This window comes from Frieseomelitta varia, unplaced genomic scaffold, assembly GCF_011392965.1.
Source record: "Frieseomelitta varia isolate USP_RPSP 00005682 unplaced genomic scaffold, Fvar_1.2 scaffold_841, whole genome shotgun sequence".
NCBI lineage: Eukaryota > Metazoa > Arthropoda > Insecta > Hymenoptera > Apidae > Frieseomelitta > Frieseomelitta varia.
Genome location: NW_025110636.1, coordinates 75,789 through 92,728, shown reverse-complemented (window position 1 = coordinate 92,728; position 16,940 = coordinate 75,789). Strand labels below are relative to the sequence as shown.

At 34.0% G+C, this 16,940-nt stretch overlaps 2 protein-coding genes across 2 annotated transcripts; both read right to left on the bottom strand.

Moving 5' to 3' along the window:
• Positions 1-6,200: 6,200 nt before the first annotated feature.
• LOC122536480 (protein Smaug homolog 1) lies at positions 6,201-12,440 on the bottom strand. Its single transcript, XM_043668875.1, has 9 exons — positions 12,303-12,440; positions 10,387-10,732; positions 9,988-10,306; positions 9,674-9,918; positions 9,478-9,588; positions 9,031-9,402; positions 8,695-8,854; positions 8,360-8,612; positions 6,201-8,278 (listed from the first exon to the last, which is right to left on the bottom strand). Exons 2-9 carry the CDS (start codon positions 10,598-10,600, stop codon positions 8,111-8,113), a joined length of 1,842 nt encoding a protein of 613 aa, XP_043524810.1. The 5' UTR covers positions 10,601-10,732; positions 12,303-12,440; the 3' UTR covers positions 6,201-8,110.
• Positions 12,441-12,940: 500 nt separating this feature from the next.
• On the bottom strand, positions 12,941-14,469 carry LOC122536481 (protein yippee-like 5). The gene is made up of 2 exons (XM_043668876.1): positions 14,106-14,469; positions 12,941-13,436 (listed from the first exon to the last, which is right to left on the bottom strand). The coding sequence occupies exons 1-2, from the start codon at positions 14,264-14,266 to the stop codon at positions 13,247-13,249; spliced, it is 351 nt and encodes a 116-aa protein (XP_043524811.1). The 5' UTR covers positions 14,267-14,469; the 3' UTR covers positions 12,941-13,246.
• Positions 14,470-16,940: the final 2,471 nt, after the last annotated feature.

The following is a 16,940-nucleotide window of genomic DNA, read 5'->3' as shown; positions in this document are numbered from 1 at the left end:
GTCGTACAAATTCTAAATAGCAATATGTCGTGTACGAGGAGGAATTTTTGGCCGAAAACTTGGATTTTGTATCAGGAGAACATGAAACTCGAAGAGGTGGCACGACAAAGTTGGCCGTTGAGCAGTACTTGTGATACACAGGTTCGTCGTAGAAATTCTGAATTGCAATATGTCGTGAACGAGAAGGAATTTTTGGCCGAAAATTTGGATTTTGTATCAGGAGAACATGAGACTCGAAGAGGTGGCACGACAAAGTCGGCCGTTGAGACGTACTCCTGATACAGAGGTTGGTCGTAGAAATTCTAAATTGCAATATGTCGTTGACGAGAAGGAAATTTTTGGCCGAAAATTTTGATTTTGTATCAAGGGAGCATGAGACTTGAAGAGGTGGCACGACAAAGTCGGCCGTCGAGCAATTCTCGTAATATCCAAGTTTTTCTTGTTGTTGAGAGTAAGGAAATTGTTTGTATTTGTGGTACAATTACTAATTGCGTTATTGTGGTACGAATTATATGACAAATAATATGTGCTAATCGTCTGCGATCATGTTTTCATTTTTTTGCAATTTAATGATTGTTGGAGAGATCGTTGATTTCTAAAATTGAATTAGTAGATTGAATTTTTTTATGGTAACGTTTAGTGCTCTTTTAAATATTGTAGAAGTCTGTAGAATGTAGATTGTGATGGATATTTCAAAACATATGATTTGATAAAGTGCAATAGATGTATTCTGTTTGATGTTCGACTCTAAATATATTTTGTCCCTAAATATATATTTCAGAAAAAAAGGTATCTCGTGTATTTTGCCATACCACAAGCTAGCGTGCATTAATGTGTTTTTTCATAACTCGATCGTTATTTGATGTATTTTCCCAATTCACCGTTCTTTAAACTTAGAGTGCGCTAAAAAGTGGCAGTGATTTTTTATTATGTCATTGTTTCAGATCTTCTGCCATGAAACTCCGTAAAGTGCTAGGTCTATTTATGTACTTCGTCGGTGCCAATTATTTTTTAGTATGTCGGTATTTCAGGTTACGAAAGTCCGTAAGATGCAATGTCTATTCTTTCACATCGTCTGTGCCATCACTATCCAATAACAAAAATTTCCAACACAAATCAATGAACCTATATATGTTGAGCAATGTATTTAATACACGTTGAATGAAATCTGGGTACCGCTTCACAGGTGTCACTTACAAGAAACGAAGATGGAGAAAGAACAGATGGGTATGAAAAATTGCTAAACGTTTGCGTATGAAAAATTTTTTATTGAAAAATGTTCTTTCACGCTACAACGTCAGTATACCTTCGTCTATTTAACGTTATAACAGTACAAAAATTGCATTTTTTTACAAGTTATCCAGCTTACGTGACTAAAATATCCCAGTTAGCAATCTGACAATTCAAAAATTACGTCTCCTAATAATCAACAGAAGGCGCCGTGTATTAGCAGAGGCATTCTTTGGCCAAAACGCAACACATATACCAGTCTCAAATGGAATTCATTTCCTTCTTCGGCAAATCAACGGATCAAAAAATCCCGTATCTACGATGCATCTCTATCATCAATAACCACGAATTCTATCTATCTCTATCTCTTTCTCTCTCTCTCTCTCTCTCTCTCTTAATATCATAGTAAATCGGTGTTTTTCTTTATTTCGGTTCGCTAAACATCATCCGGATCGATCGATCGATCTCATTCAACTCGCTACACGCACGCATGAACACTCGTATTCTATTTATTTTCTTTTTTTTTTCCTTTTTTTTACTCTTTCTTGCGAATCTAAAACGAAAAACAGAGAGAATTCAAGATGCAGACAGCTACGACGGAAAGCAGTGAGAACAGAGAAAAGAGAAGCATGAGTGGCGGGGGGAAGAGAGGAAGGGTGTTTCGAACCGTAACAAACGACTGAATCGAACTTAAGACGCACTGCTACAGCAAGAGACCTCGAAAAAAATTTCGCGGTGTAAACTTTCTCGTTCGTTCGTTAAAATGCTGTCGCGTCATTCGCCGGCCAAAGCATACCTTGAAGAAAAAAAAAAAAGAACAAAAGGAAAGAGAGCTGAAACCCTCGTCGTAACACGAGAAAGTCGCGTGAATTACACACAGTTCGTCTTTTTCTCTTTCTCTCTCTCTCTCTCTCTCACTCACTCTCACTCTGTCTATACTTTTCAGCTGCTTCTGTTTCTCTCGCGAACGTATTTTCAAAAGCTCATCTTCCTTGTTTCGTGCCTAACAATATACTCATATCGAAGCAAATCTCAGTCAACGGTCGCTTGTTGCTACCTGGGCTATCGTCAATGACGCTCTGTTTCGGCCGGAAACTTGCTCCTCTCCTTCTCTTCCCCCCTGGTCGCGACACACAGACACAGACACACACATACACAAACACACACGCCCCCTTGGTGAATATTTCTTCTCTCACGCTTCGCTGTTTCTTTTTTTTTTTTTTTTCTGCTCTCACATTTCTCAACTACACACGCCACGCGCAAGTATCCGGCCAAAGAGAACAATCCTGTGCTCGCACAGCGTTCGAATAACTCGCTTGTCGGTACAAGAGATCTCGCCTTTTCTCGTAAGCGGATTGAAAAGCAAACGCAACGCATGGATAAGTGCGACTTCTATTAATATATTTGACGAACTGTCTGCGCAGCCAGTCGTTTTTCCTTGCCGATTGAAATTGCCGGAGCATCTCCACCATCGATGCACAGGTTTTCCTTTTTTGGAAAAATATTTTTTTGACAGTGCGCTTTGCCACGTGTTTCGTATAACAGTGACAAAGCTGGTTTTGTTTTGTAGAGGTTGGAAATATTTCGCGAACGAAAAGAAATACAGTGTACTCGAGACGAACTTGAAAACTGAAACTTGAACATCCAAGGGCATCTTACATATTCTGACGGGAGTCGAACCAAATTTGTTTTAAACAAGTTAAATTTAACTAAGTTCTTGGACTAATTCGAAAAAAAAGTTGGATTCTCTTGGTTTTTGAAATTTGATTGGAATAATACCAATTACGCTACACTTTTGAGACATCCTATCTGGCATACAGTTTGTGACGAAATATTTCAGAATTTATATTATCGATTATACTATCGGATGAAAAAAAAAAAAAGAAAAAAAACAAAGAAAATTTCAGTTTCGAAGTGGTAGATGTCCATCTTAATTATCTTTGAAATGTGTTCTACTACAAAATCAACAGTAACATATAATGATTTAAAGTATAAAAATTAAAAAAATAACAGTGTATAGTAATTTGGAGTGACCAAGATTAGTTAAAAAAATTAATATTACAACATATATATAATTCGAATTATACGATGTGAAAGCAAGATACTCATTTTCTTCCATCAAGTAACTTACGAAACTTCGTAAATTAATATTACAATATATATAATTCGAACTAATATTATTATTAACATATATAATTCGAAAAAATTAATATTACGACATATATAATTCGAATTATACTCAGTTTTTTCCCATCAAGTACACGCTGTTCATACTAAACTTACGAAACTCCGTAAATTAATATTGCAATATATATAATTCGAACTATCATTATTAATATATGTAATTCGAAAAAAATTAATATTACGACATATATAATTCGAATTATACTCAGTTTTTTCCCCATCAAGTACACGCTGTGCAGACTAAACTTACGAAACTTTGTAAATTAATATTAATATTATTATTAATATATACAATTCGAAAAATTAATATTGCGATATATATAATTCGAATTATACTCAGTTTTTTCCCCATCAAGTACACGCTGTCCATACTAAACTTCGTAACACCAAGAAATTATTTTTCAAAAAAGAGAAGAAGATATCGGCATGGAATTTCCCCGGAATTTCAACGGTAAGAACAAAAAATCTAACATCGTATCTTATCCATTCGATGCCCGATCGCGGGTCACAATAATAAGCTGTGTTTCTGCCGAAAGCCTACCAAAAATGCCATTGCATCCGTTCTCCACGACTAAACGAGGAAAATTCGTGCGTATTCCACGACGAAACAGTGGACTCGACACGTATACAACAGCAGCGTAAGTACTGTAAAGCACGACGTTTCCTCCTCCGCGATATTTACGATCACCCCACCTGCTGCGTTAGGGTCCGGCACGGACAATGATGGCGCTGCGCGACGTCGACAGACATTTAAATTTGCAACCTCAACTGTTGGTTCGTTCGCTAAATTCTGAATCTGCATGAACACGCGACCCTGTGCGTTGGAAACTGCGAGATCGCACGAGAAAAAAAAAATCGCGTCGTTTGTCAGCGCCGGACCTTTGTAAAAACGAACATTTGCAGTTTGTCGAAAACAGAAACACACGCAAACACACAGGACCGTGTGTTTTGACAGACGTGTATCTAGGATCTCTTTCTAGTTTTCTCAGTTCCGTTCGTTCGTCGATCTTTGGCAGAATCACGCTTTCGTTTTCATCATCACAATTTTACCTCTTTGTTTCCTGTTTCTCTTTTTCTCTCTCTCTCTCTCTCTCTCTCGCTCTCTCTCTACTTCTTCACCCCAACGCATCGTGCACGCTCGCTCTCTCGACACGGATAATATCTCTGCGTTATTTTCTTAGCTAGTTTTTTTTCAGGTCCTGCCCTCTTTTTTTTTTTTTTTTTTTTTTAAATCGATCACGTTTTTATTTAAGATACTGCGTTTCAGTACGAAATAATAAATCCTACGTTGAACGAGTTTCCTGAAATCGTTTGGAAGCAGTCTTTCAGCATTATTTTTTTTTTTTCTTTCGCATGCGTTGCATGCGAAAATCATTATACATTCTTCTCTCTCTCTCTCTCTCTCTCTCTCTCTCTCTCTCTCTCTCTCTCTCTCTCTCTCTCTCTCTGTTCGTTTTTCCTTTCCCTTTTCTCCCTTCGTCTTCGTTCTCTCTCTCTCTCTCTTTTTTTATTCTTTTTTTTTTAGTTTTTTCCATTTTTTGCTTTCTAAATCGCGCGTGCTCGCCTTCGCTCTCTTCCTCTCACCGTTTCTTCGCGCAATTATTACGTACAAATAATATCTATACACATTTAAAACTGGTAGAAATTAGAAATTGTATTCTTGTTTGACTAGCTTTTGACCGTCTCTCTTGAAAAAAAAAAAAAAAGAATCATTAACACGCCGACTGTGTCGTTGTCTTTCTCTCTGTCTTGTGTATGATACGCCTTTCTCTGGGATTCTAGTCGAATATTATACGCAGTGTTTCTTTCTTCGTGTACACGAGTAATTATGCATGCATACGTACATGTACGTGTGTGTATGTGTGTATATATATATATATGTGTGTGTTTGTGTAACTCTGAGGACGTAAACTCGTATGAAAAATTAATTCCTTCTCTAATTTGTTTCCCTTTTCCACGCGATTACAGAAAGGGAGGGGGTAAAGAGTATGTGTGTGGGGGGAGGGGGGCAAAATATCGTATCGGTTGATCGGTTTGTCTAATCTGTTAAACCGTGCAGACGATTCCTCTCGTTCTCGAACAGGCTAACTAATTATTAATCGAGAAATCACCGCGCGCCATTATGTAGATTCATGATCCTAGTAAGAGTATGATCGTTAGAATAAGTCGTTATACAACCTATGTATATAGCTAGCAAATTACTCTCTCGTTAACTCGATATAATAATGCTCTCACACGCACGCGCACATACATGCATCCGGCCGCACTTTCATCCAAGTTTTCTCTTCATCTCTCGCTCTCTCTCTCTCTCTCTTTCTCTCGCGCTTCGTTCCCTAATTCTTAATATTTTGACAGGTTTCTCCTTTCCGCAGTCTTCCAATTGTTTTCATTCACGCGGCCGTGCAGCTGTCGTTCGAGAATTAAACGAATGCAAAAACGTCCGAAATTCACCGCACGGCTCACGGCGCGTGAATTGTTCAGTCTTTCGTTTATATATTTATTTTTCTTTTTTTTTCTTTTTTTTTTCTTTTTTTTTCATCTTTTCTTTTTATTTGCTTGCTCGTCTCGCGTATTATATATTCGATACGTTATATCAGTTGTCGCTAATACTATTTATATTCAGTTATTAAATTTAACTTTGCCCTTGCATTTTTTCACGTTGTTCTTTCTCTCTCTCTCTCTCTCTTTCTCCATCCATCATTATCATCATCCCTCTGATCTTTCTTCTTTCCATTCTTGTTGCACGAAAAATATTATGCTACGGTTTCCTTTTTTTTTTTCCTTCCTTCATTCGCGACGTAATTACGTTTAAAGTGCTAATAGGTGCATATTTATAGAGTAGTATGATGTACGCTTATAATTTAAAGCCACAGATTTCGATGTCACATCACGAATGCATGATGCAAACTCCTCTCGTCAGTTCTCACGTTCCTCGATGCGTTTCGCTATATACGTGTATTGTTTAATTATTTAGTCTTATGTATCCTTCTGAACGCGAGACATACACCCTTTTAAGGCCTTTGAAAATCCGTTTATTTATTTATTAATAACCTTCTCGCTTTCTTCTTCCATGTCTCTTGGATTCGTCTCTCTTTCTCTTCCTCGTTAAACTCTTTTTTTATACTCTTCCTTTTCTACTTGTCAACCACGACTTTCACAGAGGAGACACGTATCTCTCTCTCCCTCTTTACTTTTACCTGGTCGTACAAGAGCGTAAAGAATCGCGAGATCTGTGCGCAAACTGCAAAGCATACACACCGCTACATTTGGTTTTTCGTTTTCTTTTTTTCGATATTTTTTTCCCCCAACGCTTCAGCGATAGCGAAGGCGAATTCAAAACGTGTACAGTAGCGATGTCGCTCCGTCCCTTCATCATTTTCATTCCTCTCAACGCATGTAACATTGTATAGCATTGTGTGTCGAATCTTCTTGCTTTTAAATATGGTTTCCCTTTCTTTGTTTCTTTCTTTTCTCTCTAAGGAGAATTACATGGTAATATATAGTACGGCGATAGTGGAGAGAGTATAATAGTAGTATTAGCAGTACTCATAACAGTAAGAGTAGTTGTGAGGGGCTACTTGTAATAGAGAAGTGATAATAGTAATAGCATAGCTGATAGATGATAGTAGAAATAGCCGTAACGATAGGAGAATAAAAATAGCAACAGCATGAAAGCATATCAATAATGGTGTTAGTTAGTCACCCGGAGAAATAGTGGTTAACAGCAGTGATAATAAGAGTTTACACAGCAGTAAATGTAAGTGTACTAACTATAATAATAATGATAATAATAATATGACAAGCAGTAAAGACAGTGATGAACATGATGACAATGACTGTGTGGCGAATAGATATCGATCAGAATAATAATAATAATAATAAGTGATAACAACAGAAGATAAAGTAAAGAGCAATAGCGGCGGTGGATAAGAGAGAATGGAGAGATAATTATCCTAGCAGTAAATGTTAAAAAGAAGTAAAATCAGTCAATTCGTTAAAATGAATTACATTACATTAGTATATAATGTGTCCTGGCGCTTAAAATCAGACAAATTCCATTTCCCGAAATGGATAACACACGAAAATAATAATATTGCAAACATCGCACAATTAATGTGGTGTACCTTTTTCGTCCCTCTTTTTTTTTTTCATTTTAATATATGTTACTTTTTTTTTCCTTTTTTTAATCCGCTTCCCATAAAATTCTATCATACGTGTATACATATATATTCTTTATATAATACATTTATATAGATGCAGCAATAGTCAAGGAAAGAATCTATCTTTCTAATAGCATTTGGCTTGCCAAATTCTGTCAGTTTCAATTAAATAGTACAATTGCATCGAATATAATAAAAAATATCTTTTTTTTTTTAATTTCCTTCGCACGTCGCTCTGACATCGCAAAACTGAGTTTTGTTTTGTGTAATGTCTCAAATGTTGGACATTTCATTTGGTAGGGCTATTAAAGCGTGAAAATGTGTGCACATTTCGTGCAACTTGTCAGCACTATCATTGCTGTCTTCATACTCGCAAGATATACGGACATCAGTCTTGCCTTCGAATTTGAAAGAACGGAGCTCGGACACGTATATCGTTTTATAATTTTTTTTGTTTTTTTTTTTTGTTTTTTTTTTTTTGTTTCTTAACAGGACTTACTGCGTAGATCCAGTCAAAGAATAAAACGGAGAATTTATTAGGCCTCGCCGAAACCACCAATTGCTTGTTCCGTCATTCTTAAACAAAGAGATTCGAGGCGAGAGTTGATTTCTGGCTCCGTTGTCTCGGACGCGTTGTTGCTACCAGGGCTAAGAAAATGATCCCTCGGTGCACTGTATGTACGCTGCAACGTTCTTTGCAATTGCTGAAACGTGAACAGAGATTAGTTTTCACGTGACAGAGTGTGTATATTCAAATGCACGCTTGAATTTAACAAAATACGCACCTGTAAACTAGATTCTTGTAAGCTAGGTCGTTTTTTGGTCGTGTGGACTGGACGCAAAGTATTCTGATTTACGCTTTGGTTCTGATTATTTTGTAAGTATGGTGTAGATATACTATTTCTGTGAGTGCTAACCACAAAAGAGTTGTTTTGCGAATGTGTATTATGAATGTGTCCTAAGTTTAAACTTGGTTTTCTATTGTGCTGCTGCGGATTACAGTACCTTCTGTTGTTGTAGCCGTAATTGTGTTGCCACCTGAAATTTTAATCGCATGTACAATCACATGTTCAGATATTGCAAATGAAAAATGCACGATACTTGTTATTTTTATTCTTACTTTGGAGTTGGTCGTGGATTTCCAAGTCTACTGCGCCACTGTTGCACCTTCTCCTTTTGATTTGGAGTAAAACAATCGTGTTGCAATACTTTTTCCAATATGTTAATGCAAGCGCATAAAATACCATCGTCCACACTATCCAATGCCAATCGACTACACACTACAAAACAAATAAACACAATATGTATTAAATATACACTGTTGAAAATTTGCAATGTTCTGTATCATTAATTTTAAATGTATGACTTGGAAAAAATTGTGCATTTAAGGATTGAATTTTGTATCTTGCTACGTGTGTATATCATATATTTATATTAATAATTACGCAATGCTTACATTTGCCAAGAACCTTAGTGAATTGTGCAGGTATGTCTTGAGGATCATTCTCTTGGCTAGGTTTCATAGGAGTAGCTAGAATAGTTTTCAATTCGTCAACTGTATTGACCAATACTGTTGGTCCTTGTAAAAATGAAGCAGATTGTGTATTATCGCGCGTTGGTTGTAACAAGTCTTTCTCTAAGTTTAAAAGTGTGGTATAACGTTGCTGTAACTTTGCAATAGAAAGGGCTAGTTTATGTCTGGCTCCTTTTGTCACACCCTGTTCTGCTAATTGTTCCTCAGTCAATTGAAGCATTTCTTCGTAACTGAGAGTGACAAATAGATAACTATATTTGTGAAGACGTAAAGTTTTAAGCCATGACGGAACATCTGAAAGATAAACAACATGTCAAGAATCTTTTCCTTGATCGATAACTGTACATTTACAAAATTATGTACGCGTACCTCTCATACCACTAGCAAGCGACCGATTAGACGTTTCGTCTAAACGCCCTTCGCTGCCGCTACTTGCGCAAGAACTTTGAGGACTCAGTGGGCCTAATCCAATAAGATTGCCTGTTTAGAAATCAACAATTATTCAAATAAATAGAAATATAATTAACATTCGCTTGTTTACATGATAGCATTGAATTAAACTAACTTGTATGATCACCAGATACGCTGAAGCTTCGTGGTTTATGTTTAGTTGTGCAATTTACGTTATTAGTGCGATCAACAACTTCTAAATGATGAGGCGGAGCAACGGGTGGTGTTAAGCTGTTTGATCGCCGTTGACGAGTCACAGGTGGTGGAAATTGCAAATTGAAGGCAGTGCCTGGTTGTGTGCCAAACAAAGTTGTCTGTTCACTTTGCTGTTTAGAATTTCGCTGCCATGTATTATCCCATCTGAAATAAAAGTAAGTGAAATTAATAATTATAGTAAATACATAAATTATGCAAGTGTTTCTACCTCACCTAATAGTAGTATTAGTATATTCCTCGAGACTGTGTATTGGTGGTGTACCACTGATACGCTCTTCAAGATGTCGAAGCCACTGAGTCAAAGAACGTCTATCTTGACTAGTTATAGCTGGATGAATTAAACAATAACTTAAGAGTTGTTGAGTTTGTTCGGTGTATTGCCCTGTAGTTACACAGTGGCTTACTAATTCTGGTATCGCCACCAAGTAGCATTGTTTGCACTCTATGTTCCCAGGCTTTAACAATGGCAAGTGCGTTAGAAGTTGATTTATAGCAACTTCTGTCGATTCTGAGAGCAGTGAGTTGATAAATGCTGTAACAAGATTGTTCGATAAATATTATTTGCATTCATGAAAGTGTAGTAAGTTTATTTGTATTAATTATAAAAATTACATGGATTATTAGCATTTAATTCCTGTGAGTCCAATTCAGAAACAGAATGCAAGGAATGCTGCACTGCTTGTGCGAGAAATCTTGCTTGAACTGCAGGAATGCGACGAAGTAGTGCGTATAAAACCACAGTCTGCTCACATTCGTTCCATTGTGAGAAAACTCGAGTGAGTTCGCCAACTTGTTCACAAAATAGAGCCCCCGGTGACCACTTCATTTTTAACAGTGAGTTAATATTAAGGAGCAAATATTAAAAGCTCCAATGTTTTTTCTCTTTCTTTGAATTGTGCAGATTATAATTCAATTATGTCTCAGTGGTATTTCAGCAAAACCAGGATGTACCAATACTCTGTATTAAACAAATGACATTTATATATTTTAAAAACTTATTTTATGTGAAACACAATTATTCAGAAATTTGACCTTGTTTATATTCCTATAAAATATTGATCATTTTTATATATTTAGTTTTAACATTCAATATATTTATTCAAAGTTTTATTTTTCATAAATAAAGTATTCTAAAATTGGAAAGGAAGGAATATCCAGGTTCTATATGTAAAAACAAAGTTATAAAGTTCATAAAGGACAATATAATTGGTTTGAAATTTATTAATAAATTGTAACGTCAACATAATAAATTTTTAGAAACATTAAATTCAATCACTAAAGTGTAATGTCAATACTGCAATGATTATAGGTATAGTATATTTGTATGTAATATATAAAAATTTTCATAAAAATTTCATTAAATATTATACATCAGTAATATCTTATTTGAAAAATATTATTTTTCGGAATTATAACGCTTAACAAGCAAAAGTTGGAGAATTAGTTGATAAATTTTATTTTAAATCATCCGTGACACTATCATCTAAACTTGATATCACAAAATTAATATTTAACATAAATTAACATATCAACTTTCTAGAACAGTGAAAGTGTGTAAGCAAAGTAAAACTAAACATCCAATGTTAGTTGGTCTCGTACATCAAATTCGTTTGTATTTATCTAAAGTATATATCCAAACATGTAACGTATCGTTAGAAAAAAAAACAACGACAATAATTTATCACAACTCAGTATACGCTCCTGATAACAATTTTTTCCAATGAACCAACACTGTAAACATCGTTCCGGTTTCTGGTTTCGCAAAAAAAAAAAAAAAAAATTCATTAATCCGAGGTTAATATTTAGTTTCTTGGATTTTTCTCAGTCTTACATACAGGCGTATGTAACAAACTAACAGTGCTGGACATAACCTCAAAATATCTGTGTACACTGCATCGACATGTAGGCACATCGATAAGAATTCCACTGAGGTCAAGTTTGTTTACCCCGCGATGCGTGTGTATTTATAGCTTTCCTGTTACGATCCATTCGGCGGTGCAATGGCACCGTGTGCGAGACTTTATGTGTTTCCAACACCGATTGATAAGATACGATTTTTCTTTCCACAGGCAGAAATAACGCGACGACCCGTGAATATCTCGCCAAGCATTCTCTGGAACCTCCGTGCAACAAGATCGAACGATCCGCGGAAGAATTTCATTTTGTATTTCTTCACGGAATTCTTTAGGTCGCTATCGTCGGTACCGCTGCGTATCACTGTATGCGTGGGACATAGTAGAGGGGAAAGGGCGAAGAACGAACAGAGAAAAACAAGAGAATTAAAAAAAGCTTGTCTACGCGAAAATATCAATCGCTTTTCGCGATAAGAGCAACGCGCGCAGATCGTATGGTCGAAAACAGCCGCGAAATACACGAGAGAGATATACTCTACGAACGCGCGACGAATGTATCGCTACTGTGCGACTGGTGCTCGGCCATTGAGCCGAACAGCAAACAACAAAATTGTACGCTCAAATCGGTCAACGCGTTACCACTAGGTAATAGCAGCTGTATACTCGTGTAATTACCGTATTTTCAAGACTGGATGTGGCTGTTCCGCAAGATCGTTCTGTTCTTTGCAAAATAACAACAATACACAATTATAGCATTTTATACGACGTCGAGTTAAAGGAAACATGTATCCACCATGCGGTATGGTGGGCTTACGTGACCACACTGGTTCGTCGTCGCGACTCATTGCAGAACGTCGCCACTGCTATTGGCCCTCGCTCGAATGGTGACGACCAATCGCGTTCTAGTTTGGGGCGCGGTTCATTTGTGTCTCAAATATGTTGATTTTGTTTGACTTTTTAGCACACGTTCAAAATTCAATTAAGATTATTATTACTATCTTTGGTAGATGTTTGTTAGTTAATAGAGGTTGTTGGATTGTAAAATAACTTGTAATTCTATAGAGGCAATCGAATCGAGTTAATCTTTTGAAAAATATTTATTTTCTTTAAAATAGTTTATGCCTTAACAAGAAAAAGTATATATAAAAGATTATTAATCCTAACATAAAAATATGACTAGACTATTATTTACAAAAAATTAACAAATTCACTAAAACTTAATAATTTATTTGTACATTACAATTTATATCCTTTCTGTACAATAAAAACTAATATAAAAAAGCAGCATCATAATATTAAAAAATACAAACACAGTAGTAGACTGGTTCTTTATTTTAAGTCAGACTTAGCATAATATACATATTCAAATGAAAAATAACTTTTAAAAAATAATGCAGATTATTAGAAATATGTAATAGCATAAAATAAAGTATGTTTCATGTTTATAAAAATATTGGATATTAAATATAAATTAGCATACACTCATACAATTTCTTTTTTTTTCTCTCTTTTTTGATTACTCCAAATGATGAAGGAACACTGAGAAGAAGAACAACTGATTTTACACTGTCTATATATAAAGTATTCTTATCCTATGATGTGCTACTTGTTGTACGCTATTAAATATTGTCCCCCATTCCATCGCTTTCTGTGACCAAAGCACGTTCCAGGATGACACGGCCTTCTTTGTATCGTTGATTATCGTCTGTGGCAAATTCATACACCCACCCAAGCTTAGCTTCACAGTTTTTGCAGCTGACATCTCGGACCATGTGACGACCCGTCAACATCACTCTATCCTGTACCTCGCTGTGTATCATTGTAGACAAATTAAATTATGAATTAGTAAAAACTATACTAGATTATTCCGTTAGTACAATTTCTCTGAGATTTTGTACAGTTACGAATGGTATCCTGTGTGCTAAATAATGTTAAGAAACTACATACGCATAAACAGGAAAACCATGTACCTAAGAATGATATAATCAATGCAGAATGAATTGTAAAATTCACCAACGTTTAAATTATCAATAAAACAATGAAATTATTCTTGTTTCAAGCTGCCAAGTTCCTTTAAAACATTAAAATTGTTTTAAACTGTACTAACAATCTTGACACAATACACACACAAATGTGACAATGAAACTTATCAAAACAAAAACGACGCCATATTGTTTCTTTGTATTTTATAAACAGTCATAGTGTTACTTCTCTCAGTTTGTCCATACACAATTTTCTCTAAATGTTAATTCGAAATTTTCATTTCAATTCAACTTTTCCTTTTCTGCAGTTTCTTAGGCATATGAATATAGGCATTCCACCTTGTCTTTATACGTCAAACATAACACAGTTGTCTTTATACGTCAAACGCGAGAATTTTCGAACAATAGAAATATAAACGTAAACTTATTGCATGTTACTTATTGTATTTTGATTAACATTAGTTTATTTAAAGGGATAGAGGAAAAACGCGAATACCTGTAATTCAAGTTGACGACTTTGTTAAATAGAAAAGCACGGCCTGTAGCGCCAGTAAAACGCGTGCTTATCAGCTGACCTCTGTTTGTAAGATTGGTGTCACAAGAAGCACAAGAAAACAACCGAGTACCTCCGATGTGTTCCAAGAATATCACTCCCATCCTGAAATATCGTAAATCGCTTTCCAAATAACTACTGTCGGATTACGAATTGGTAAATTCAAGCGAGCTGCTTTGACTCTGTAAAGAGTCGTGTAACTTGACGTAGCTGCCACTACAGTACAATACACTACACAATACCGTCCAAATGTTTGTATTTGTCAAGCAGCTTTCATTGTAATTCACAGATTTCGAACTTCTAGATGATACAACCGCCTGTAAGAATTTTAAACCCATGCGATCAAAGCGACGCTAACGGAAAAAAAAGAAAACACACACACACACACACACACACACACACACATTGTATATAAATTGTAAATTTAACTTTAGAGATAACTTACTTTAAAGATTTGTATTTGTAAATTACAAATTAATTGTCATTAATATATTTATGTATATTTTTACTCATCATTACAGGTATAAGTAATTTAATAAAATAATAAATTATCTGAAAGATTACACTAATAAAATTTACTAATTACCTATCATTAATAATAAAATTTATTATATAAGTCGCAATTTTTAAATTATGAAGCTATATTTAGATAATTTTATATTAAAATTTAAAAAATTGTATGCTTATATAACTTAGTTTCTATAAATAATCTTGAAATATGTTTTTACAAATAATAATGAAATAATTTTGATGTAATGTTATTCAATGATTATATATACATATATGTATACATTTATATATCATTGGTAATACATTAAAATTAGTAATAAAATAAGTAAAAAAATATAAATTTTATGTAAAATAAAATATCAATAAGACATTGAATAAGACAAGTCTAATTTTAATATTAAATATCATAGTTATAAAATGAAATATGCATTTATATGTCTATTTATGTACACAAGCAAATTAAATAAAATATAAGCATCATAATATATTTCTGGAAAATGATGAAAATACCGCAAATATATACATTACCAAAATAGTTATTTAATTTTATACTTCACTGTAATAATGATACAAAGTATGTTAGATCTATACCTAAAAAAATACATGCTGTGTACAATATATCGATTGAAAATTATTTTTAAATAAATATACTTTAAAGAAAGTTGATAAATTTGTTTAAATTAAAAAATAAAAGTAAAAAATTAATTTTGAAATATATTTTGAATACAAAAAATTTTTCAATCGTTTTATTTTTCTTTTAAATAAATAGATATATGTATACATTAAGTAAAATTAACAAGTCTTTTTAGACTAAGAATTCCTATTCCTCTTTTTGTTTAAAATATGTTGTAAATAATTTCGAGCGACTACATCAAAATATTATATCTTTATTATTCATATAAACGGTATACAATATGTTACAAGTATATATATAATATATATTATATATATAATATATGTTTATGTAAATTATATTTTTAAAGCTAGGTACATAGATGTTTGTGCAGTAAAATTCGAAACACTTTCCCATAATTTTTTCTTTTATAATTCCAAATATTCGGACGTTGGCCGTAAAAGCCTCGCTATAATTATGTACCGTAACCACAATTAGAAAATGTGGAAGGTATGAATATAAAAGCCAAAAACATTTCGAATTACGAAACGAATCGAAAATATATTGTTGGTCATTGTTTAATATCTATGTTCATATCTCTTCAAGGCACATTTGAAATGTAATCAGTATACTCATTTCCATATTACAGAGGAATTTACTAACATTAATTGTTCCTATCAGTTCACTAATAGTGTCTGGAGTTAGACTTTAATGAAATTAAAAAAGTGAGAAAGAAAAACGAGAGAAAATTAATAGAAAAATATAAAACATTAAAAACTCCTTTAGCCAAAATCACAGACAATTCCCTTACTTTCTCAAACAGAGCACAGAATCGCATTTTCATGGTCTTAATTCTAGATTAATAGTTATATAAATATTATAAATATACATTCATATATATATATACGTAGTCTTGTCGAATTATATACATACACGTATACATACGCTTTCTGATATCAGAACATTTACTAATAATAAAATTTACAATTTAACTTGCATACGTGACATTTATTATGTATATTTACATGTACGCACGTATAGCATATAAACAGTGGTCTTTCATGTGTACATGTATATTGCGTATGTATATATATATATATATATATTTATACATATATATTTTGATTATATCCTTTTTTGATATTCAGATCATGAAGGATATCTTCCATAATACTGCACCTATTTCTATGTACATAAAATGTTTACAGAACATAATGAAATATAGATAAAATGTACGCCGATGGTAATAACAAAAATAATAACCAGTGACTTTGCAGTTATTACGTGTTATCGTTACTACACATAGATATGATAAAATGCCCTGCTCATCGGCTTCGTTAAAGTTCATGATTTTGCTGTCCCTTCTTGATCGTACTTATAATATTTTACATTAGAAACGTTATTTTGCAAGATCACAAATCCTTGCTTTACCAATATCATCACATAATACACTCTTACTAACACTCTTTTTATTGCATGCACCTTTCCTTTCCTTCACTGAATATTTACCTAATCAGGTCCTATATGACTATAAATCATCCTTTGTTGGAGGTTGCACAAATTTCCCAATGGATATCAATATGCGGGCATTTTTTGTTTCAAGTTAGATAAAATGGCTATCATCTGCACTGCAGGTATTTATTAACAAGTATGCT